The sequence below is a fragment of the Cibotium barometz genome, chromosome 46 (genome assembly GCF_041138505.1).
Source record: "Cibotium barometz isolate CiBa-2024 chromosome 46, ASM4113850v1, whole genome shotgun sequence".
In the NCBI taxonomy this organism is placed as follows: Eukaryota; Viridiplantae; Streptophyta; class Polypodiopsida; order Cyatheales; family Cibotiaceae; genus Cibotium; species Cibotium barometz.
Window position 1 is genome coordinate 32,741,186 of NC_141091.1, and position 26,101 is coordinate 32,767,286.

General features: G+C 39.2%; 1 protein-coding gene across 1 annotated transcript in view; it reads left to right on the forward strand.

Moving 5' to 3' along the window:
* Positions 1-24,158: 24,158 nt before the first annotated feature.
* The window catches only part of LOC147612136 (P-loop containing nucleoside triphosphate hydrolases superfamily protein), a 68,512-nt gene continuing 66,569 nt past the window's right edge, over positions 24,159-26,101 (forward strand). The window contains exon 1 of the mRNA XM_086784003.1: positions 24,159-24,607. Within this exon, the coding sequence (XP_086640129.1) occupies positions 24,347-24,607 (261 nt within the window). The 5' untranslated portion in view covers positions 24,159-24,346. The remainder of the gene's footprint in view (positions 24,608-26,101) is intronic.

Sequence of the window (26,101 nt, forward strand, 5' to 3'; positions counted from 1 at the left end):
TCTCAGAGTCTAAGCATGCATCCATGTGAGCAGCTTTGGGATACGCTCAACAAGTTAGCTTGTTCTCTGCTTCAGCTCTGCAGACCTTGCCATGTCAGTCTTGCATAGTGCCCATTATAAGGCCTACTTGACAGGAAGACATGAGGGGTTTGGGCCGGGTTTAAATCAAATTAAGAAAAGATTTATGTCCAGAGACGAAGGGGTTCGAGCAAAAAAAAATCTTGTGGACCTTGCATCAACAGTGTTGGAGGAACAAGATATTGTTGCTCCAGATGTTCAGAGAATAGTCCTAAAAAGTGTGATGCGCAAGAGAAGAAAAATGGATGCAAAAATTATACTTGATATAGATAGTCATCGGCCAGAATATGAGAACGTTACTATTCATGTTCCAAGACCAAAAGGGGGTGCTTCATGCATTCATGGGACCCCAAAAGAGAGTGAGGTTGATGTGAAAGAATGGGCTATCCGGAGAACACCACCCAAATGTCAATCTACATGCTGGGGTATTTTGGAAGGGAGAGAACGCTGTGGAGCTTTCGTTCTTGACAAGAAGGAAGGGCCACTAAAGGGTATTCCTGCACCTTGCTTCAAAGAACATCGACAGTATAAGGATAAGGAGAGTTGGCAGATGTTCTACTTTTGTCCATCGAGTGTAATTCATTCAGCTAGAGTGGATGAGCAGATTCAAAAGTCTTGTGGGCCAGCTCCTCTTCTTTGGAAGGTTGCTAGAGGCACATGTTTGTCTACGGAAGAGACAACCAAACTCATCAACGCGGGTTTTATTTTGGAGGGTGCAAAACACAGTGTTTCCGCTATTCAGACAACACCATGCAATGTTCGCCCAACCAGCAGAGGTGATGGCCGCATTGTAAGATGGAAGGAGAAGATAAGCAAGGCAAGCCAAGATTGCATCAACATAGCACTTATAATGGAAGGAGAGGTAGTGCGTGAGACAGTTGTAAGTCAAGCAGAGTCACACATTTTTTGGATTTCAACAACTGATTCAAAGAAATCTCGAATCTCCTTCGGTTAATGTATGCGAATTTCCAAGCTGCTCTTGTCTAGAGTTTGCTTTGAGGGATCTGAAAAAAGAGTCATACGTGCCATGTGAGCATATATATTTTGTGTTCATTAGGGTGTTTGGTTTGCAACCTGCAATACATAAATTTATGCACCAAGCTGCAATTACAAAGTTAGAGCTTAGTCAAGCACTCTCGAGACACCGCAATATTCCTTCTACTAGTGTTATATAGAAGGAATGTATAAGGGATGTTTGGCATTTGGTTGGATTTTTTGATCCATTGCGGAAATGCGAAAATTGCAGGGAAGTAAGAAATTATGTAAAGCAAGAAATTAGGTTTGCACCATAAATAAGTCAGTAACTTTTCGGACATCTGTAATTTCTTCTTCTAGTGTCTTATAGATGGTTATATGTTGACATTCCTTTTTTGGTTCATTAAAATAGAGTCGCATTTTGAATTATGTTTGCGCTTTCTTGATTGAGACATTATAAGTTTCTTTTGCTAATGTCAATAAGTTGTTGCTATGTTGTAAGTTTTTGCTGTGTTGTTCTTTTGTGAGGTTCCATTACTAGGCTTGTGTATGCACTTTCTTTGAGAATCTAAAACTTTAAGATATGACTACGAGTTCTGAATGACATTGTCAAAAGAGCTTGCTCGGTCTCTTGTTGCTGTGTTGTTCTTGTGAGGTTCCATTACTAGGCTTGTGTATGCACTTTCTTTGAGAATCTAAAACTTTAAGATATGACTACGAGTTCTAAATGACATTGTCAAAAGAGCTTGCTCGATCTCTTGCCGCTCGGTTTGGGTCCTCGCTCGGTTTTTCCGTGCTTGGTTTTTGGTAATCCCCAGGGTCCACATTTTAAGAAATTTTTGGATTAAGGTCCAAATAAGATTCCAAGGGGCCAATAAGATTAATCTAAGAGTAGGGATGACATAAATACAAAGAATAAAAGAAAATACCGCAAAAATGAGTAAATGATCACATAAGATGAAGAGTTGATTGAGTACATGGTTTATTAGTTAAAAATTAAGATATATTAGTAAAAAAATAGATATTTTGGTAAAATGATGGATTTTTGACACCTCAGTGAGGGAAAGCAACTTGAGGTAGGTGCCTTTTTTATCATCACTGTTTGGCTTTTTTAATTCAAAATAATCAAGATATTTCATCTCTCCTCTCCCCTGGTACAAACTGGATCAAAAAGGGAGCCAAACCGATCCAAATCTTGTCCAAATTGGGTCAAACTGAAGCTGGAAGGCTCTAGAACCTAGTTGGACTTGGTTAGTGGCCTACCTCACCTATAAATAGACCCTCATTCCTTTGTATTTTCATCTTTGAGCAATACCATGACAGTATTATCTCTAAATTAGCATATTTCTATTATCCCTCTAATTTGCCTCTTCTCTTGGGAGCTTTGGGGCTTCTCTATTCTCCATCCTCTCTTGGAGATTACCCTCCCCCTCTTGGTGGGCAAGGAATTGCTTGGGGGCTTCACTTCTAGCCAAAGAATCAAGCTAAATTCAAAGATAAACCTAATTTAATGGTTTTTTTTTCAATTCTCTCAATGATTTTCTTCTTCTCAACCCCTCTAAAGCTTGAGAATCTTTCAAAGCAATGGTTTTTCTTCAAATCAAGCTTTCCAAAGATTCATAATGTCTAATTAGATTAATGTTAATCTTTATGCTTAATTATAATATTTTATTTAAGAAAAAATCTCTCTTGAAAAGATTAATCATCTTTATGGCTAGATCCTTGGTAGAATGATGATTCTTAATGATAATCTCTTTATCTTAATCCAAACTCTAGGCTTGACAAGCTAGAGAAAGAGATTAGTTATTTTTATGATTTTTAATCTAGAAAAAAAAGGATGATGAATTCTTTTAAACTTGTTTATGATATAGAAAAATCATATTAACTCATCTTAAATTGAAAGAGGGTTATACTAACATTTTAAGAAATGAGGAATGGTTATTTTAGTTTAATCAAGAGAATTAATCATAATTATGGTTATAATTATGGTTATAATTATGCTATGTATGCATAATTTAATTTTAGTCTCAAAGAGGAGTTTCTATCATATTTTCATTACAAGTATTCAATTTAAAATAGAAAATTGAATATTCTCAGTAATTACAGACAGCGAAGCTATGGTAAATTTTTTAGAAAATTGAATATTCTCAGTAATTACAGACAGCGAAGCTATGGTAAATTTTTTAGAAAAAATATATATATCTTATTTTTATGCATATTTTTAATAAGAGAAAAGTGGAATTCCTATCATATTCTAGGTTTAGATATTTTATGCTAAAAGAATGCTTTTTATCATATTTATGGAAAATACTTTTTGTATTTATGTATATTTATTTAATTAAGAGAAAAGAGAAATTTTTGTTATATTTAATTTTCATGCATAAAATTAAGATGCAAAAAGAGGAATTCTCACGATATTCTAGATTCAAACATTTAAATGTTAAAAGAGGAATTTTTGGCATATTCCAAAATATGGATATTTTTATTTATTTAAAAGAGAAATTTTTATTTTATTTTAAGTTAAAAAATGCATAAATTAATTTAGATGTAAAAGAGAAGTTTCATGTAGGAAATTATGGTATCCTAATGTTGAAGAACAAATTGATGAAAAGGATATTTAAAGATATTTCTATGCAAATTAATCAGTAAAATGATGCATATTCATAAATGGATTATTTAGAAAAAGAGTTATTTTTATAAAATCCCATTATTCTCAAATAGAACTATTTTTAAATCTATTGTGGTCAAATAGAATGAATTTTTATAAAATTGGATTTTCCCTTACGGTTGGAAGTCATCATTAATTTATCAGTTAATTAGAAGAAAAATCTTTAGGAATCAAAGTTAGAAGTAAACCGAATAATTTTTTGTTAGACCACGACCACGAGAATGGCAGGCCAGTAAATTACTTGCCCATCTCCCGGATCTGAATCAATTAAAACCTTGTGACTAATTCCAAATCTTTGTTATACGAAGAATAGACTATCGGCTGAATTAGAGAAGCTTTCCTAGACCCGATATCATCGAGAAATGAACTGAAAATTCATTGAAATTGATGGGTGGATTACCCTGACATGAGATTCGTGATTTTCATTAAGAAAGTCGGGTTTTTGAGAAAAAGGGTTTTGTGGAATCAAACTCAAAATGGGAAAATTCTTACTTGCATAGAAACTCTATTTTTGAAAAGGACTGTTTTATGCCAAAATGCTGGAGGAAGCATTTGGCTTATGTTTAACTAAGGAGAGATTCGTTGCAACATCTGGCAGGGAGTCGTCAAAGGACTTCGCTCGCGGCAAAGCCTGCCGAGGTCTTGACCAGCCTCGGTATGGTTAAAATGGTGCGCTTCCGGTAGTACGATGGGCGAGGACCGACGAAGCGGTCCCTGAGTGAAATGCTAGGATACCTAAGAAGGATCCTTGAGGGTTCTGACCATGTGATGCACGAGCTCGCGGTTGCTAGGAAACCCATGCACATGTCGAGGAAGATATGGATGGACTGGAAAGGAATTATTTATGTGAACTGGAATTTGATATTGGATCTCATTGGTTGACTAGCTGGTCTTCAACAGAGAGTCCGAATGATATTTTTGTAAAACAATGGACTGGATATTTTACAAGATTATGATCAGTAAATACTATGGTTTCATTAAAAGATTGCTTTAAAGAGATAGCCGAATCTGCTAATGGCAATTTCTTATTGGTTCCGTAAGTGGTGTGTCTGAATTATATTTGCATGAGTGCCGACTAGGGGACCTGGGAACTCTTTTCCCTGGTACCCGAGACAAAACATAACCAATTTTTTATATAAGGGATCCCACCAATATAGTGGTTGGGCAGTTGGCTAACCCATGGGCCGGTTAGGGTTAGGCTAGATTGGTGGATTCCTATGATACAAATAGTTACAATTAAGTTACATTAGTTGGAATAACCCTTGTTCTGTAGGAAAGAATTCAGCGGGCTGTGCCTCGCTTAAGGGAAAAAAGGGGTGATTTCTAAGTGCAAGTCCCTTCCTTGACTGGCCCATGTGATCTACTGCTTTGGTCGGATTAGAAAAGTTAGTTAGGGCCTTGACTCATTAGATTAATTCTTCCGTTAGATGATTTTCCTGGTGGAATCGCCCGTGCCTTCCAGGCGAGGGAAGTTTTTTCAGGCTTCGGTTTCGGAAGAACTACCGGGCTAGTCTCTTGTCCGAACATCCATGAGCAAGGCCCCGAGTGGGAAGCCCTGCCCTGCGTGAGAGGCCGACGCTGCTTCTACCGTCGGTGCCCCGGAGGGGGCATCACGGAGAGGGAGGGGGTCTCACAGGAGGTAAGTACCACAAAAGATCTATAAATCAAATAATTTTTTAGTCTTTTAGTAGCATAAACAAGAGTCCAAATCAGTAATTTGACCTCATGCCGTGACCTCTCTATCTCACCCATTATCTTGCTAATGTAGTAGACAGGCCTCATGTATGACTGCTTTGTGCCTTTTTGCATAAGCAATGCCCCTACTGTATGCTTTTCAACACTAAGGCTCAAATAAAATACCTGGCTCCAATCTGGGGACATCATGATAGGAAGAGAGGAAAGCATATCTTTGATGTTTACAAAGGCATTCTCCCCCACTTGACTCCACATAAAAGGATCTTGTTGACTAGCTTTCTGTAAAGGGTAAATATACTCTGCAAGCATACAAAAAGACCTAGACATATACCTACGTTTTTGGACAACACTTATAAGCTCCCTGGTTGATTTTGGGCTATCCATCTGTAACAAACTTCCCACTTTTGTAGGATCTGGAGTTATACCATTCTCACTCACTTCATGACCCAAGAGTACTATCCTAGCCCTTGCTAGTTTGCACTTAGCCGGATTGAGTTGGACTCCATCTTCATCAAGCCTTTTAAACACTATGTCTAGTTTCTTCACAGGTATCCTTCTATCATTATAAACACAAAAATCATCCATAAAAATTCTAACAAAGAATCCAAGATATGGGTAAAGAATCCTATCCACCCAGCTTTGAAAACTAGCATATGCATTAAGAAGCCCAAAGGGCATTTTTAATCACTGATTAGTGAAATAATCCCTTGTTTTGTGTGCAAAAATAGAGTGTACGGGGAGGCCAGATCAAGTGCCTTAGAGTTCAAATGAGCTTAAATCCTTTCAAAGGCATCAATAGCAATTAGTCTAATATAGGATCAAGCCAAGAAACATAACATTTGACCAAACATTGAATGCTTAATCTCTGTTTTACCAAAGTCACTTGTAGATTTGATGCAGAGCTTGATTCCACTTCTTCTTGAAGAATTTCAAGATTCTAAGGTCATAGGCTTGTAGAGCACCCTTGAAAACCCCTGGGGTTGAGAGAAATTAGATTAATTCACCTTGTGTGAGCATAGATCTAGGGTTTTCTCTAGAAACAAGGTGCCGACAAAATCGTGAAAATCTGCAGTTCTTCTTGGCGGTTTGACAAATTGAAGTGATGGACTACAACAGCGTGGGGAGTCTAGCTAGGTGTGGCTAAGAGCATTTGGGCTAATGTTGAAGCTAAGGGGAGAGAGAGCTCCTCCACCAGCTGGGGGTGCAGAGGTTAGTTGAAAATAGACTAAAAATAGGTTTAAATCCTAATCATGATTAGTAAAGTAATTAGCGAGGTAATTAGGCTCAAAAATCAGATGAATCCTAAGCTTGGCTTTGACACCATGTTAAATTTGCAGCAATGTCATGAGCTATGGTGGATCAAATGCAAGAATCAACATAATTAGCAAGTGATTAGATGATGATTAAGATGATCAAATGCAAGAATCAACATAATTAACAAGTGATTAAGATGAGATAGTGAGTAATTAACTAATAGCTTATTGTAGGCATGGATACTCAAAAACCAGCAAATTCTCATTAGGCCAATGCCTCAATTGATAGGATTTACATCCACAAGATGCCAAGCATCTAATCCCACTGATTTCTCCTTGATTTGTGCCACCTCCCCTACATCTGGGGGGCACCTTTTCCTAGAATCTTTACACCCCTATATTCACTCATGCTACCCTTGATTCTCTTATCAGTAGATTCCTCTCACCTTTTCATTGCTACCCACTTAATTACAGACTCCCTTTTACAATCTCTTGCAAAGGGCTTGTTCCCACACACACCCATTCACTTGCATATTTCAACATAACTCTCTATTGTGGTGGAGAGCTAGGGTCCTCAACCTTGCCTCTTTTGTTGTCACCACAAAGGAGCATTGCAAATGGGTGGGGAGCAAAAAGAGAGCTATGGAAAGCTCAATCTATACTTCAATTCCATGGTGAGTGTAAGCATGAGAGGGTAGACAAGAGAAGAACAAAAGAGTATACATCAACACCATCACTCACCCACACAATCCCTAAGAATGCATGCAACAAGAAGAAGAGAAAAGCATACAAGCAACTTCAATCACAAGACCAAGAAGACTCAAACTGAGAATGGGATTATGTCTTTTCTCATTAGCCAAAATTTCTTATATACAACGCTTATTTGTACAATGCTTGGCCTACCAAAACGAATGCTCGGCCTACCAAAATGAATTTCTTATATACAAGACTTATTTGTACAATGCCTGGCCTACCAAAAAAATGTCCAAGTGCCCAATAAGCTAGTCTAAGCTAATTTTCTAGCCTAAATGTATATCACTTGCATTACATTAGCCGTAAGCTCGGTTTTTGACTATCTTTCGATATTACACATGTTGTAAGCTCAGAGGTTTTCCATAGTTATTTTACATGAAGTGCATTGTGTGATATAAAAATATGGCTTGAAGAAGTTACTATGTGTGGAGTACTATCAGCTAATGTGGTTACATAGTCCCCTCCTTAATCATGATTCCATCCTCAGAATTAGCAGTGAAGGTTTATGGGAGGCTATGATAGAAGTCGTTGAAGTTACATTAGAAGTCAAAACTTCGTGCACTAGGTGGTTTGATGGAAGGCTTTGTAGGCAGTTTTAAACATATCTTTGAAAGTGAATATACACTAGCCTTACATCTACTATACTCATTTGTAGTAGCCAAGTATTTAGCAAATTGTGGCAACCTTGTTTATGTTGAGGCCATGCCTTGTTGACCATCATCAAATACATGCCAATCAGGGAAATCCACTGGGGAACTCCACCAAAAGGATAATGATGAGCCTGAAAAAGAAGATGGTGGTGACCATATCAGAATCTACCATAGCATCGTAATCCAAGATGAACTTGTGTATGGTGCAAAGCATCCATTCTTCATGTAGTGATGATGAAGTCCCCCTCATCCAAGCAGTAATAGAAAGTGAGGATGCGGCACCAGGACTATAGGTTGAGGCATAGGACATGGTGAGGAAATTGAAATATGGTGGAGGGCTTGGTAGGGAGATGTTATTTTACAAGAAGAGCATGGCTAGGGTGGTGTGACAGGCATAAGGAACTTTAGATAGGATGGTGAAGAATATGGTGGTGGGGATCTCTTTGTTGAAGATGTTGTGTTAGAGGAGGTTGAGTTGGAGGGTGCATTGCTAGGAGGCCAGAAGGTGGTTGGGGAAGGATGGTGAGGTTTAGGAGGTTGGTGTGGCCATATCCATCAAGCAGTCCACCTTTTTCTTTATTACCAAGAGGCAACTTGCTTAGGTTAGGGTCTAGCTTTGAGCTCCGATAAATGTTGCTCGAGTTGAGCAATGGTCATGTTCTTAACCTTGAGAGCTCACCAAATGTCCTTGCGGTGCTTGGACATTTGGTTGTATTGTATCGGCTCTCTAAAGCATAGGCAGTGTCTCATGTGTGAGCTCTTCTTGGATTTTGGTCTCTATGACACGGGCCCCTTTGACCTCCCTAAGAAGGACTTTCATCTCGTGCTATAGATGGGCAATCTTTGAGTCAACATCTAGGGCCTAGACATGCAACCTGCCATTGAGAGCAATGTGGCTGCATTCTTTTGGGTCTATAGTGGGCAAGGTCAACATATGCTAGGAGGAGAGCCTATTATGCCATCTGCCTACTCTTTTTGCTGAGCCATGTAGGCTATCATGTTTCTTGCCAGGTTCTAGAGCAGTGTTGTGAGGAAAAAATAGTTTGAAGTCCAAAAGGCAACCCTATGAGTGGAAAGTGCTTTACGAGACAAGCTTTCTATAGAGAAGAGGTTTCCTTCATGTATCTAGCAGTGGGCCTCAGTGATGTTCTCCACCTCATGAGATGTAAACAAGGGATCAATTTTGAAGTGGATCACCCTCTTGGCACTTTCGGTTACATTGTTGGTGATAGGAACTAAGTTGTGTGATGGGCTACTGAACGGGGCTGGTCCTGTGTAGTCTTGAATGGCCCTTAGACCTATGGCTACTAACCTTATTGGGGTATCCATGAGGTTGGTTTCTAAAAAATCTACAATCGCCTCACTCGCAATGGCCTCTTAGTCCAATCTCTATTTCTTGGGCTAGGGAGAGTTGGTTGAGGAGGGAGCAGCAGGGGTTGGGGGTGCAGAGGAGACCATGCTCAGGGTGATAGTGCTTTGGTAGCTATATGGTTCAAGGAGCTCTTCCCAACCCATGGCGTAGTAGGGGATTTTGGTAAGGATCACGGTAGCCCCAACTTGCCAGCTGGGTTTGCACAAATGCTATGGAGCTCATGGTGGAAGTGGTGTGCCCAGTTTGATACTTAATCCTATTTGAGGCGTGTGAAGAGGGATAGGTTGCATTAATTGTCCATCCAATGTAAATTGGTGAGCATGGTGAGGATGTGGGGGAAGGTGTGCAAATCCTGGTGGGTTATATCCTCCCACTTGACCTCATCCTTATTGATCGGGGCCTTAATAAGGTCACGGACCATGCCTTGTGTAGCACCACTCAACTTCTTGTAAGGTTTTGTAGCCCAGAGGTAGGCACAAGGCCTCATAGACCATGTCGACCATGAGGGCTTAGCTGCTGCTGGCACCTATGTCATCATGAACTACTGTGTCGATGCTAAGGTGGGTATCAGAAGAGGAGATGAAGAAGAAATGGGTCGTGAGATTGAGGCCCCAAGTGAAAAGAGTGACCAGCCCATTAAGTCCCAGTCTGTGAAGGTGCTCCATGACCTCAAGTTTTCTAGCAATCTAGTAGCGCTCTTAAGTGAGCTTGTGCTCCACCTTCCTGTTTAACTAGATGCAGTTGTGGACATGTGGCCAATCGACTTCATGAAGGAGATCCACTCCAAGTGGGGAGAAGTCAATGGTAGATACTTGGTATTCCAAGAGCTTTGGCTACTTTATTGGCCTTCCTCTTCTTGGCAGGAGTGAGGAGTACACTGTCAGAAGAGGTCTCAGAGGTCCAGTAGGCAATAGCCATGATGTGATTATGGAGGATGCTGAGGGTTGGAAGGCAAAATGAGGATTTTGGAAAAAACTAGCAAGAGTTTGGCTAGCTAGAGAGGGAAGAGTGGAAAATGATAGGGAGCCCTATGTTTTTTTAGTATTTTTCTTGGGAATGTATGTATGCAATGGGCACATACATGTGCAGACCATTCTTTGGAATGTGTGTATGTAGAATGATGTACGTGCATGCAAGAAAGGGGGTTAGGTGCATTAAATAGAGTACCATGGTTTGCACTCATAATGGAGTACACGCATAGCTTCTCAACTAGGGAGAGCTCACCCCACGAAAGCTTGCTCTAGGGGCAAGAAGATGACCAAAATGGTAATATGTCAAAAGGATATAAAAATTATCCCAAAAGTGACTTATATAGTCACTTACTCCTAGGACCTTTCACACATGGACCACCCATAAACCCAAGTCCTATGTCCCACATCATGTGCTTAGGCCCTCATACCACATGTGCACGTGCAATACATCCAAGCACATAATTTCCTATGCTACAAACCATCCCCTCCTACAATGATTTCTTCCACAAAATCAAGGGTGGTCATGCAAAAAAGCCAAATTTGACCCACAACGTATGGAGTCATAGATCATAGTAAGTACCCAATACCCTTGTTGTCCTCTTCATCATCACATGTGCCCACAAGATCACTACCATTATTACCCTCATAGGTGTTGAGTTGGGATTTGTCTTCACTTTCATTGACCCATTGAGCTACTAGTCTAGCCATGCTTAGGGGAGTTGACTATGACTATATGCGAGTTAGTTCCCAAATCCTTCATGCTTCCTTATGGTAGTTAACACAAAGATAAATATGCAAGTGATACATAGTAAAGAGAATCATGAATACAAAGTAGCAACAAGAGAGAGACCGACCCAGAAGACATTCTTGAATATTAGCTCAGACTCTCAAAACATACATCAATCTGGCATCTCCTAATCCTCGGTAAATTCCCCTTTTCCCGTTACATCCATTCGGGGTACTACCCATTTCCAAGAAGCTATTACAAGGTTGTTACAAAACAAGAAGACTTGGCACATGATCAATTTGTTACTAAAAGGAACTTTGGCACCAACCAAACGAGCTAATTGGCCAACACCTTGTGATCATGATGGACGTTGTGTTTTTTGCTGGCCTCTAAATTTTTTTTAAAATTTTCTAGATCTGAATGATGTTTCCAACTCCAAACCATGCTATCCATACACTTTACGATCGGTTCCATCCTCCTTCCTCCAGTTCGGGTTGATTGGTGATGTCCCTTGTTGATACGAACTAAATTGTCTATTATTGGCTCATACCTGGGCTCATAAGCTCTTTTTCAACTACAATCTGAAGCATAGCCTAGCCCCATTCTCTCATCAGCCCTTCAGAATTGCACTTTGATAGGTACTTGGACTTGGATCTCATCATTTTTGCAGCCACCATCATGTCGGCTATGAAAGAATGGGGTTTTGTGCTTTCCAAATAGATAGGATCATCTTCAAAGCTTGTCTACTCTGGTTCTCTCGCACCCCTGTTGCCTCAGCTCCACTTTCATCTGTAGGGTAGTATTCCAAATTGATTCACCCCTGCTGCCCTGGCTCCACTTGCATCCGTAGGGCGGTATTCCAAATTGATTCAGCAGCCTTGACACCCCCTTTGATGTGTCTGCCAGCTTACTCCATTTTGTTGGGGAGGGGCACTGACAATGTCTCTCTTTGATTGAGTCATTGCCTCCTCACCCGGATCCGCTAGTCATAATTTTCATCTACTTCCCCGCATAGCTCTGGATCCGGCCATGTGTTCTCCTCCTAGGGAAGGGCTTATGTCCTTGGCGACCTTGTCCTATAAAAGTGTTGTTTTCATTGAATTTAATTTCTATGCATAGAAAGATGCATAATGGAAATTTTTATTATAAAAGTGTTGTTTTCATTTAATTAATTTCTATGCATAAAAAGATACAAAATAGAAGTTTTTTTAATTAGAAAAGTGTTATTTTCATTAAAATTAATTTTATGCATAGAAAGATAATAAAGGATTTATTTTTATTTCAAAAGTGTTATTCTCATTAAAATTGATTTTATGTATAAAAAGATGCATAAAGGATTTATTTTTATTTCAAAAGTGTTATTCTCATTAAATTTGATTTCATGCATAGAAAGATTCATAAAAGATTTATTTTTTTTTCAAGAGTGTTATTATGATTAAAATCGATTTTATGCATAGAAAGATGCATAAAGGATTTATTTTTATTTCAAAAGTGTTATTCTCATTAAAATTGATTTTATGCATAGAAAATGCATAAAGGATTTATTTTTATTTTAAAATTATTATTCTCATTAAAGTTGATTTTTATGCATAAATAGATCCATAAAAGGATTTTTATAAAAAAAGTTATTCCCACTAAAGTTGATTTTTTTACAGAAATAGATGCGTAAAGAATCTTTATATCAAAATTAGAATTCTCTTAAATTCTATGTTTAAATTCTATAAATAGATGTGATATGAATGAGATAGATGTAAATGAATGGATGGATGGATGTGATGTGAATAGAGGTGGTGAGATGTGAGGTGAATAGATGTGATGAGATGTGATGTGAATCAGGTAGATGTGAATGAATGGATGGATAGATGTGAGGTGAATAACGGTGATGAGATGTGAGGTGAATAACGGTGATGAGATGTGAGGTGAATAGATGTGATGAGATGTGATGTGAATCAGATGGATGTGAATGAATGGATGGATGGATGTGAGGTGATGAGATGTGATGTGAATCAGATAGATGTGAATGATTGAATGAGATGTGATGTCATGTGAATCAAGATGTAAATTAATGATATGGGATGTGAGTGGATATGGGATGTGAATCAAGATGTAAATTAATGATATGGGATGTGAATCAAGATGTAAATTAATGATATGGGATGTGAGTGGATATATGTAAAAGAATGGATGTGAATGTATATATGAAGAATGGATGTGAATGAGTATGTGAAAGAATGGATGTGAATGTATGTGATGAAAATGGATGTGAATGTGTATGTGAAGAATGGATGTGAATGAGTATGTGAAAGAATGGATGTGGATGTATGTGAAAGAATGGATATAGATGTGTATGTGAAAGAATATGATGTGATGTGATGTGACATTAATATATAATGATGTTTTGTAAGTAATGCATGTGTTAGAATGCATTGCTTTATAATTATAATGATGTTTTGTAAGTAATGCATGTGTTAGAATGCAAAGAAATGATTGGCATGGGAAATCCACTCCTAAATCCAAAAATGATAAAAGTTATGATGTACATCACACCTTTTGACTCCACAATAAGGATCTATCTATAAGCATATGCTACCAACCCCCATAGACAGTAATATACACCTTACTCACTTCAAGCACTAATGCCAAAGTGGGGAAGAGATGATGCCAATGGAAATGGTGGGGACCTTGTGGGAAAATGTAGCATGGAGCACAAAGCTAGCTAACCCCCACCTACAAGATTTACTGGAGATAAAGGTGGTCACATATATGTTCATCTACAACTACTATAGATAATGGTGTTGCCAACATCCAATCTAGGTAGCACAACACAAGAGGGCTATTACAAAGTTAAAGTAAATGATGATAACCCAAGGCTAGAAGATATTTGGAGTACAACCAAACTCGTGCGGAAAGAATGTTTAACTATACCAGAATACTACCACGTGTATAGGTATGCACCTTTGCATATCTGAGTGAACCTAACTTACATGCCATCACGATGAAGATTCACTCCCATGGCCTTTGCAGAAGAAGAAAATAGGGATTACCACATGCCAATGAGAAGAATATTCACTCCCCCACAGCCAAACTCACGTGGAAAGAATTCTATTTCATACCAAAATACAACCATAGGTATGCACCTTCACATATGCGAGTGAACTCGACATACATGCCAATGTGAAGAAATTCACTTCCTTGGCATTTTGCCGAAGAGAAAAAGAGGGATTCCCACATGCCAATATGCAAAGAAGATTCACTCCCCCCCGCCCCCACAGCCTTTTACATAAGAGAAAAAGATGGATTCCCATGTGTTACAGTAAGCGAACATAACCAAGCAAGCCCAAAATTGAGCGACTATAAAACATAAGCGAACATAACTGAGCAAGCCCCAAACTCGAGTGACTATAAAAACCATATAGTGCTCTAGGTAATGGATCCCCACATCCATCCAAACTACTAGGTCTTGTTATAGCTTCTGAATATATTGACACATATTGTTATTTTAGAGTTCTCAATTCAACATGATAAAAGGTGAATCATGCAACATAATCCAAGCACTCAAATGATTACAAAAAAAGATGAAACAACCAACGCTTCCTCACCCTACAACCATGTGGTTTGCAAAAATTGAATCTTGATTGACAATCTATCAACACATGTGAGATCCATGAACCAAGGAAAAAACAAATGGAATTCAAATTATGTATGTCATGACAACAATGACCTCGAAAAAACATGGGATTGGACAATTAAAGAGAGAAAGAGTATTCATTCGATTGTTGTTAGCACACTATCTAACCCTCCTCACACTCATCATCCACATAAAATCACAATGCTCGACGATGTATTCATGACATCCTTTCGTAGTTCTTGAAACAACAACCATTCTTTGAGCTGTAGCCTCCACATGAGAGCAACATACTAAAATGACACCAAGCACACATGTGGCAACAATGCAAAGCCTGCATTATTGAATCTTAATTAAAGTCGGGTATATTTTTTATTTCCAATTCAACAAAAAAAACCAAAAAGAGAGTCATAGAAAGGACACCACTAATTTTGATAAACAAACTAGTGTTGTCCAAACTACTAGTGCCAAGAAGGACAAGCCAAATACCCAAAATAAATCATAGAAATATTCTTCCATCGTCAATAGTCAACAAGAAACACTCAGTATGACAGAGACAAAGCCAAAAAAAGGACCTATGGGAATGTTATTTTATAAAAGCTCCACCCCAAATCTAGCAAAAAACCACCAAAAGAAGTCAAAGAGAGATTGTCAAAGGTCACTAGTCACACGAGCATCAATCTCATCCTCCAAGTGTTCATCCACTCTCATCCTCTTAGATGAGGCTGCGCACATGTAGCTGCTCAAGTATGTCTCTACATAGCCAGAGATGATGCCATCATCTACGTCCAACGAAACACATGATCTCCCTAAACAGAGGCATGTCTTCAGAGTGAGAACCGTGACATGTCCCATCTCTAAGATAATACCTCGTGGATGGAAAAGCAATTCCAAGAAACATGATAGAAATGTATGGCTCATCTCTAGCCCCCTCGAAGCTCCAATCCTCCACTGCTGATAATGCGCTTACTCACTGGCAGGTAATGTAAAACATACGAGTCCATGGCCCCCATTCACAATACCTTAAACAATGTTCTGCTCATCATTGAAGTGAAAGTGGGTGCAAACATCCCTCTTTTGTGAACAAAGTACATCATAGAAGTCCAAAACTGCATTTTTACAAGAAGCGCACGTATAGTGCACAGGTAATGTAATAGTGCACTCACTCACTAGCAGGTAGTGTGATAGTGTGCTCACTCATTGGTAGGTAATGTAAAACATACGAGTCCATGGCCTCCATTCGCAATGCCTCAAACAATGGTCTACTCGTCGCGCTGAAGTGAAAGTGAGTGCAAACATCCCTCTTTTGTGAACAAAGTACATCATAGAAGTCCAAAACTGCATTTTTACAAGAAGCGCACGTATAAACATAACCACATAATAGAATCCAGGTACATAACACCACAGAATTAGTGACACAAATGCCAAAGGACATAAAAAGAGCAAGTCACATTACCGCTATCATGCAACCCTCTTGTTCAACATACTTGTATATGAAAAGTGATGAAAGATAACAATCCATCGCCAAAAATTCATGTCATAAACTTTGGAGTAACACTGAATCCATCCCATAGAATCCCCTGCACAAAATCCATGACCAAGTTGGAACCTATAAATAGTTAGCGATCAAAAAATAGAGTTCAAGGCTGCCCTAACCTACCCCCATGGAAGACAAATCCACCAACCAATCATTGTCGAAAAGAGATGCAGCCACCAAAGATAGACCATAACGGACATGGCCCTCTGTGAACATATCCCATGGAGGCCTCTACACACTCCCGTGGAGAATGCCTCCAAACGCAAAGTCCAACATAATAAAGTCTGCCGCCGCCGCCATGGAACTTGCTTTCCTTTTCTAGTGTACACATCACTCACAAGCTTATTCTTTGTGAAGAAATCATGAATGCATGTGTACACTAGGTCTCTGTACCCACTAGCAAATGCCTTGCCAATCACTATATGTAGTCCCCATGAACTGCCATGCATGATGGAGAGACACCATCAAAGCATAAAGTGTGCTCTCTCAGAAAAACAAAGATTTGGCAAAGTTTCAGAGTAGATGTGGACAAAGAAAGAGACTATGTACAAGAGTATAAAGTAACAAGAAACCATCACTCACACACCACGATGCAATGGTCACAACAATTATGAGGACACAAAGCCATCTACTCACCCCTCATAATAATTACGAGGACAAGAAGCCATCCACTCACCCCTATGAGCTAAATCATCCTCATTGGCAGCATCAACGTGGGTCCACAAGTCACAAGCAGCTCAACAACACTACCTGCCCACTTTGTTTTGCCAATCTGCAAACAAATTTAGGAAGAACAAAAACATACTTCACATTAAGTTTTCAAAATTTTCTTAACGAACTGTGTGCTGGTAAAGGGGAATCATCTAATGCATCCTTTTTCATCATAGAATGCATCATGAAGGCCTCTTTCTCTCGTTCCAAGACGTGTCCCTTCTCTACCATGGACAATTATCCAACTCCTCCCAATGGCAAAGTGAATGGAAAGTTGGGAAAAACATTGTGGTTTCTACATTAGCCATGGAGATCTACTACCTTTCCCACACAGGCAAACCACCCAACAGCTGGCTCTCCTTCAAACTGAGTAAATATCTATGGAAAAACAATGTAATAAACCCACAGTATACCAAAACATAACCAATATACAAAATAATGCAAAGAAGGCTCCAATGAGAGAGGCCAAAATGTATGTACCTGAGCATAAGCCTCCTGCTGGGCGGCCATTTGAACCATATCCACTTTTTGCATAGCCTTCACCTCTTTTTCTCTTAAACGAACCTCTGTCATTATCACCAATGGGAACATGTATCTCCGTGCTTCTATGTTCACCTCCTCATAGTAATCCTAGAGTGTATAATTAGATGGAAACACAATGCCCTTTGGGATGGACACATAGTCGGCTAAAATCTTCAAAGAACATTTCTAGATTTTGTCTAGAATAAGTTCTTTGGGAAGCCATCTGAGGATAGCACACCAAAACAGAACAACCCCATATGCAAAGATAAATCATTAAAAGAAACAATCCACAAAACCAATGAAGTTGGAAGATTAAATTCTATACTGGTGGTCACCCTTGAGAAGAGCAAACATGACTTTTATAGTCTTGTTTGCTTCAAAAAGAGAAAGCCATCACAACCTCATATCCGTGCTCACGTTGCACATAGCTAGCAAATTAAGCTTCTCCAATAAAACAAAACTATCCTTGCTCGATTTCAAAGAGAGTACTACCTTCCTCCATTCATCACCCAACTTTGGATCCAAACATTCAAGATCTATCAAATTAAAGCAATCTTCAAATCTAGGGTGACAAATGATTTTCAAGATATCGATTGTAAGATATAAGCCAAAGAATCCAAAAAAGTATACCTTGTCTATTATATCTTAGTACTTCCTAGTGAGGTTTTCACTTTCTTTCTTCTCCAACTTAGCAAACTCATCATTGGAAACTTGACCTTTGAAAGGACCTAGCTTCTTCTCCAATGCATTTTGATATTGCACCTACATTGACCAAACAAGCGTCTCAATAGGAAACACAATACAATCCATACACTAGCAATATAACAATGCACATGAAAACCTACATCATACACAAGCTTCCCAAGGTAACCCAATGTCAAGGGGCACCATGGTTCAACTCCCTTGGTATTGCTCTGGCAGATGGCATCTATTGTCTTCACATCCGAATCTGGAAGCTCTTTGAAATAATTATGAGAGTTAGTTGTGCAAATGCTTGCAGTGTTGACAATCTTATCTCTGAGAAAGGGCATCACAAGTGTATGCGCCGAGAGACTACAACAACAAAAACAAATTGAGAAGATAAAATTTTAATAATCAACCCAAACATAGAGCACACAAAAGATATTAAGAAACTCAGAAGACTCACATATTCATTCTTTAATGCAATCTCACTAACCTTCCTAGGATCAATGATTGTGAAAAAGACTCTCAAATGATGACTCTTTGTGTCAAATAACTTCTATGCGCGATGATGATTGATGACTATGCCACTGTCTTGTGGTTACCCTCCAAGACATTAAACATATGTATGGTCAAGATTTTCACCTCGTTGCTTTGAGCTATGTCATTTTCAAACTCCACATCAACAACCTTCTAGTGCTCCTCCCAACTTTGCTCAACACTCACTCAATGTCTTTAGTGACCATGCTCTGTAAGAAGAAATAGGACAAAGGGAAAGTGTTTGCAAGAAGAAGATAATGCTTGAAGTTGAAGTGTTGATTCAAACTATGAAGTTAGGTGCCGTGTTCAAGTGTTGATTTTCAAACTATGAAGATACCACACAACAACAATCTCAGGCTCTTCTTACCCATAATGCACGCTTAACTATATTTTAGATGTGCCCAATCAACATCTTTTCGGCCATAAAGGATATGGTGGTGGCCAAGAATTTGTTTTGATGGCATTTTGATTCTTGCTTCCTGGCCCAACAATATACCCTAACATTAAGATTTTCCACTTTCACAAAAGTTATGATTTAATTGTTTTGAAAATCATAACAAAACAACAAATTTTTGGTGCGATCCGTTAATGAATGAGCATACATGAAATATCAATTATTGCACTTTGTGGGATTTTAAAAGCCCATGTATTGAAGTAAAGCTGATTTTTGCTAGGATTCAATTATCCTAACAATCATAACAAAAAAAATCAAATCTTTGAAACAACCATTAATGGATGAGCATAAATGAAATATCAATTCTTGCACTTTAAAGCCCATGAATTGAAGTAAAGTGGAATCATTAACTTTACTGTCAATAATCAACATAGTTTATTATGGTGATTGAAAATAAAAAAAGGACCTCTTGAGTTTTAAATATTATCTTTTGATGAACTCGGAGTCTAGAGTACAAGACTAAGGAATTATTACTAGTGTATAATATTCTCTTAAGTTGAAGATTTGTTGTATATCACTTAGAAGAACATACTTTGAATCTTCAATCCTAAAAGATGGAAGCAAAGGAATAGCAAGATTGCAACTCTGAATATCCAATGATCCAATGTCCTCAACCATCTTCAGTGTTTCTAACTTTAGACCAGAAGTGATTTCTTATTGCTCTTACCTATTGAAGGTTTTTAAATGGCTAGGCATATAAGCATTTATGACTGTGTGCCTGGACAAAATCTTGTTGTTATGAATGAGGCAAGATATTGCCATCTAAAGCTTGCTGATATTATTCTACACTTTGAGTAGGTGGTATGCTCTGTCACACTTCGGCCATTGTCTCTTGGTAGTGAGAAGGTGAAGATAGAAATTGCTACGCTTGAAAATGGAGAAGATAGTTTCATTCTTGATACAGATGCTCATTCCTTCTATAAAGTGTTTGTTGATTAAGGCACAAGGATAGCTCCAATTGTTCTTGACGATGATTGTGTTTTAGCAGGACATGCACAAAATACTACTGTTTTAGAGTGTCTTGGTTTTTCTAGGGAACCTATTGTTGAATAGTAGCTTGCATGTTGCGCTATGTAGCGCAAAAGAAGTGTTGCAAGTGAAAGAGTTTCCCATTGCATATGATGGATATATTGCCTTTGAGCTTCCTCTATGCGGAGAAGGTTCTATAATGATTGGTATGGATCAAAAGCACGATGGGCATGTCTGGATAGAATACATTACTTGCACATTTGATTGTTTTGCTAGTGCCGTTAGGCTTAGTAGATGTGGTGGTCATCTACGATGCTTGAATCTTGATTGCCCATACTTAGTAAAAATGACAAGCACAAACTTGACACAATGGAAAGGAAGACTTAAAAGAACGTGCTTAATAGGAATTGTTGGTTTTGAACATGGAAGTCTCGCTTGCAAACATTGTGGTCAAATGCTAGAGTGTATAGGGACTTTTCTAGATGTTGTCTACTACTGCATACCTAGTGAAAATTTTTCTACCACAAGATGTGAAATCCATTTAGGTTTTCATGAACACCCTTATGAAGAGGGTTCATATAGGCCCAAAAAAAAAGTGTGGAGGAGAAGATTGCAATGCATGCACAATTCAATCCTTTCACTACTCCAAAACAATTAGGGGTTACTATGGCCCAGGACATTGTTATGCAAATGTTGATGCGTGATGGGGTTACAAATAATGCAGAGTTTGGAGATAGAGACCTTAAAGAGCCCCTGGATGTAGTGAGTCCACTTTTTAATAAAGGAGGATTCAAAAGTGTGTAGAGGATGCAAAAAGGGCAAGTTTGGTTTGTGAAAAGGGATTGGATGCAACGTTGGATCTAAAAAATAGATGTAGATATCCATTTATTCATAAAATTCTATTTCCTAATCAACTAGACACCACACACCAACTGCATATATTTAAAATGTCCACTATTGGACCAGGGAGTGGCTTAGACCTTTTGAATAGAATGCATCCAAGTGGCAATCTACAAGAGATGTGGATTCACTTTGACCATGTGCATCGAGGTTCAAGGCTGGTCTATAATGGGTGCCCATGTGTGTGACCCTTTCATTCATGAGTTGTTGACAATAGCCACATGTGAGTTGTTGACAATAGCCACATGTGAGTTCAAGGTGGGGGATAAGTATGCCCAGATTGAGTTTTGGAAAATTTTGAATGCTGTTGTGAAGAAGTGTGGCTTTGGAACTCATGATTTGGAAGCTTCCTCGTTGCACTAGCAAACACCTTACTTTTGTGCCTTGTAAACACGTATACTTTGTGTTCCTACAAGTGCTCAACTTGGATGCACAGACTCATTCCTTCATGCATCAAGTTGCTGTGTCTAAGGTGGAACTATTATAAGCCCTGTCAGGACATAGGTCCCACATTACGCCTTGACAATATGTCATGATGCTAGATGGGACATCATAATCTCCCTCGAAAAGGATAATTAGGACAAATGAGTCTTGTTTTGTGGTTTTGGACGGAAGTAATTTTGGGTTTGGGCTGTTTATTCGTTGTTTGGTCATTTAAAACTATCATGGACTACTTCTGCGAAGAGTGAATTGAGGACAAAATGTGCCTTGTTTTGTAGTGATCCACAAAAGTGAATTTTATGATTTTTGCAATGACTCTCTCATTACTTTGGAGCTCTAGAAAATCGCTTCTATGGGCACTGAGGAGGCATATGAAGACAAATGAGAGTTCTATTGTAGTGTTGGATCTTGGTTTGTTTATTTGATGGTGTAGTGTTCCATTGGTGACCTGCTTCACATCTTCGTCTTGCGCCTAAGATATATTTGTAGCTTGCATAGGTCAAGGGTGTCAATGAAGCCAAAAAGATGATATTTTTTAATGCTAGCTTGATGAGAAAGTTGTGCTCGGCTGGCTTCTTAATTTTAACATCGGAGACGTTTCCTGCTCGATTTCGGTTGCTCGAAGTGTGTTCATCCTCTAGTAAGATTACAAAGGTAACATCTATTATTATGGATTAGAGCCTAGCATAAAATACTAGATCCAACAATTGTACCACCATGTAGATGCACCCGCCTTTTTGAGTGAATAAGAAAGCGGGGCCAATGAAAGCCTAGCCCCCCTTTTTAAGAAAAAGTGATTCATAAATTCTATGCTTTAGCATGAACACATGATTAACAAGTAAAGAGGTCATGATGCATTACTATCATCATCTTCAGGGCTTACCATTGAGCTACATGTACATTACTTTTGATGACATGGTACATTACATTGCAATCTAGAAATTCTATGCTTTAACATTGAACACATAACCAAGTAAAGAGGTCATGATTTATTACTTTTGAAGACATGGTAGATACATATTTATGGACTTCGCATCCATATTTTAGGCGTACTCGAAGATGGCTACAACAATCACATACAAATCACCACAAAAGCAGAAGTTTGTTGATATGGCATTCAGGCCTTAATAAGATTCTAAGGATGGAATCTGCATCACAGGTGAGGGGGATGTTAACCCCATTTTGGGATTAACAAAGCTCTCTCCACCACTAAGAGAGTTAGCAATAAGTGTGATGAAAATGCATTATAAATAGTTTAGTTTTTATGAGAAAAGTTGGCCACGTCCATGTTACCTAGTCCTTTATTATAAATAGTTTAGTTTTTATGAGAAAAGTTGGCCACGTCCATGTTACCTAGTCCTTTATTTAAGTTTTGGGTGCCCAAGTGTGAATGAGGGCCAGTTGTATATAAGTCCTTTTTCTCATAATGCAAGGACACAATCCCCCTTTGTGCTAATTAATTAAGCTCTTGTGTGCTCCTTGCTCCTTGCTCTTGTGTGTGAGAGTGAGAGAGAGAGAGATTTAAGAGGATTAACTTGTTCTTAGTACATGTGCCTCCCTATGCTTTGTGTGAGAGAGGGTGTCGAGAGTGAAGAGAGGCGTGTCCTTGCAAGGCAAGGCAGTGTAACAACTTCTTAACAAGAGGTGAGGCTCAGAAAAGTGGAGCAAGAAACCACTGGTAGAGCTTGGAGGCTATGGAGATCCTATGCTCGAAAGTAAGGTAAGTATCCCCATAGTGGTTGTTGCATGTTTTCTTCAATAAGTTGAATGGTTGAGAGTCCTTTAGGACACAGAAACAGGCCATAACAGTTGCATTGTCCCGTGTTGAAGCAAATGGCTTAAGAGACATCTTCTTAGCCATGATTATTTCATTAGCTTTTTCTCACCTCCTTGAGTGACTACACTTATCAACAAGGGTGGCAATAATGCTAAACTATCCAAGAAAAGTACAACTTGGTCGGTGATCCATCAAGTCCACTTTTGTTTAGTACTACTTGTAGTAGTGATGAATAATAACAATATAATATTAAAACTCTTGCACAAAGACGTGGCAAGATAAGTGCACCTGCATTGTTTCAGGTGAAACTCCCTCGTATATGAAAAGCATGAGCCACCGCTCGATATTGTAGCTATGATTTGGAGATGGAGACTTTGGACGCACGAGTTTGTGTGTGTGTGTGTGTGTGTGTGTGAGAGAGAGAGAGAGAGAGAGAGAGAGAGAGAGAGAGAGAGAGAGAGAGAGAGAGGGCCTTGAAAAAGCGTAGCTATTCATTCATCGTCTCATGAGAGAATGTGTGTAGGCAGTAGTTAAAGAAAGCTACATAGGAAGAGGATGTGTGTGCAGGCAATAGTTGAAGAAAGCTACATAGGAAGAGGATGTGTCTGCACAGCAGGCGCTAGTTAAAGTTGCATAGCATCATCAAAATTGGAGGGATTCAACAAAAATGGAGTCCATCACAAAATAAAAGCCATATTGATAAAAAAAGCTGATTAAGATTCAGACAATGCTTAGGTGCCACATCGATGTACGAGCTTTTTTTTTTGGTTTTTTTTTTTTTTTGGAGGGGGGGGGGGTTCCTACTATACGCAAGTAATGAGGTTGTCCACTAAAAAAAAAAGAAAAGTAAACACGAGGTTGTGCACCAATTGAGTACTCCTCTAGTAAGTGACACCATATAGTGTATGCACCCCCTCTGGTATGCAGGTTGATGCTTTCTATCTAAGTCACATACTATGCCTTGCAGAGTCCTTGCTTTGCGCGGCCCGCTGTAGTATTCTGTGCAGCGGGAGAGAGAGAGCTGAGCTCTTTTAACAAGGCGAAGGGATGGATCAAGGGGACTCACAGCCGGAGTCCAGCATCAACAACATACTGGAGCAGGAGCAGCTGAAGTGGATCTTCGTGGGCGGGAAGGGAGGCGTGGGCAAGACCACCTGCAGCTCCATGCTGGCCATCCTGCTGACGCAGGTCCGCCCCTCTGTCCTCATCATCTCCACCGACCCCGCCCACAACCTCAGCGATGCCTTCCAGCAGAAGTTCACCAAAACACCCACCTTGGTGCAGGGCTTCTCCAACCTCTTCGCCATGGTTTGTCCTCTTTACTGGTTTGATTTCCTCCTCAATTTAGCCTTTTTTTGGAACTTGATCCACAGAGAGAGAGAGAGAGAGAGAGAGAGAGAGAGAGAGAGAGAGAGCGCGGCAGGATTCGTCCGTGCCTCTGAAGAAGGGTCATAAAGGGGGCGTTTGCTTTTAAAAAATTCTGTATTTTGAGCCATGATTGCTGATTCTTAGAGAGGGTGTTCTCTAGAGGACGCCATTCTTCACATATCCCCCACTGATCCGTGGTTGCCTCAGCTGTAGAGCCTGCACCATGGGTTCACAAGGCCCTAAAGCATACTATTCTTTGATAGTTCACTTGATGCATAAATGCATTTGGGTCTACCTTAGCTGCTGAATCAACTTGGGATTCAGTTGCTCAGTTTTAGGGATCCTCAGCTTCTTGAATGCCACTGCTTTTGATGTTTAAACATGTGGGTGGGCCTTTTATTGTGAAAAAGTTAGGGTTTTGGTGTTTTTATATGGGGTTGAGCACTGGACTCAAGTGGGGGCCATCTGATAATTGGCCTGGTATCCTATGCATTTGAAGATACTCGCAATCAAGCAAGGATCAAGAGCTGGTCTCTAAAGAAATATAAATATATATATATATATATATATATATTTTGGGGGGGGGGTGTGAGCTGGTCTCTAAAGGATATTTGTTTTGTTGGGGAAGGGGAAGGGATGGGCGGGGGGTGGGTTGGGTGGGTAACATCTCATCTTTCACATGGATAAACATGCAATGGGTCCTAAAGTAATTTCTCACAAATTTTTGGAAGGCTAAACCAAAGATTTCCTACTCACTACTCCTTGAGACCGAGAGCTTACCCATCAAGGCCCTTGGGATGGAAAGGTTGATTGTGTACCTCCAGAATGTTTGGTTTTTCAAAAAAGGAGACTTTTATTAAGTATGACAAAATACACCAAAATGGGGGTTGAAACCTTGTAAAGCTACTCAAGGAGATGATAATACCATGATAAATGAGTAGGAGAGATGATATAAAACAATCTATAATCCCACTTGCTACATGCACGTGAAAGTGTGCTTTATCATGTCCTAATTATGGTTGATTACATAGTTGTTGGCGTACGGTCGTACGATAGAGTATGACATAATACCTTACGAGAATTTACAGGACTGCATGAAATTTTGGAATACGATACAGTAAAGTATGGTTTTTAAATTAAAAAAAAAATCACTTAATAAATTTATAGATTATCAATTTGAAAGGATAGAGAGCTCCAAGCCAAAATTCCATTAAAAACAAGTTACAAACAAAAGTACAAAGCATAGTACTAAGGGCAGCTAGATCATAAGATCGTTGCAATGTGCGCAAGGCGTAAGTACAAAAAAGTGAGTACAAAAAAAATGGATAAGAGGGTGGAGGCTAGAATCTAAATCCTAGGATGTAGATGGAGAAGGCATTACTATCGGAGCTCTCGTTGAGATCATCTGTAGGAGAAGAGGGCACCTCCGAGTCC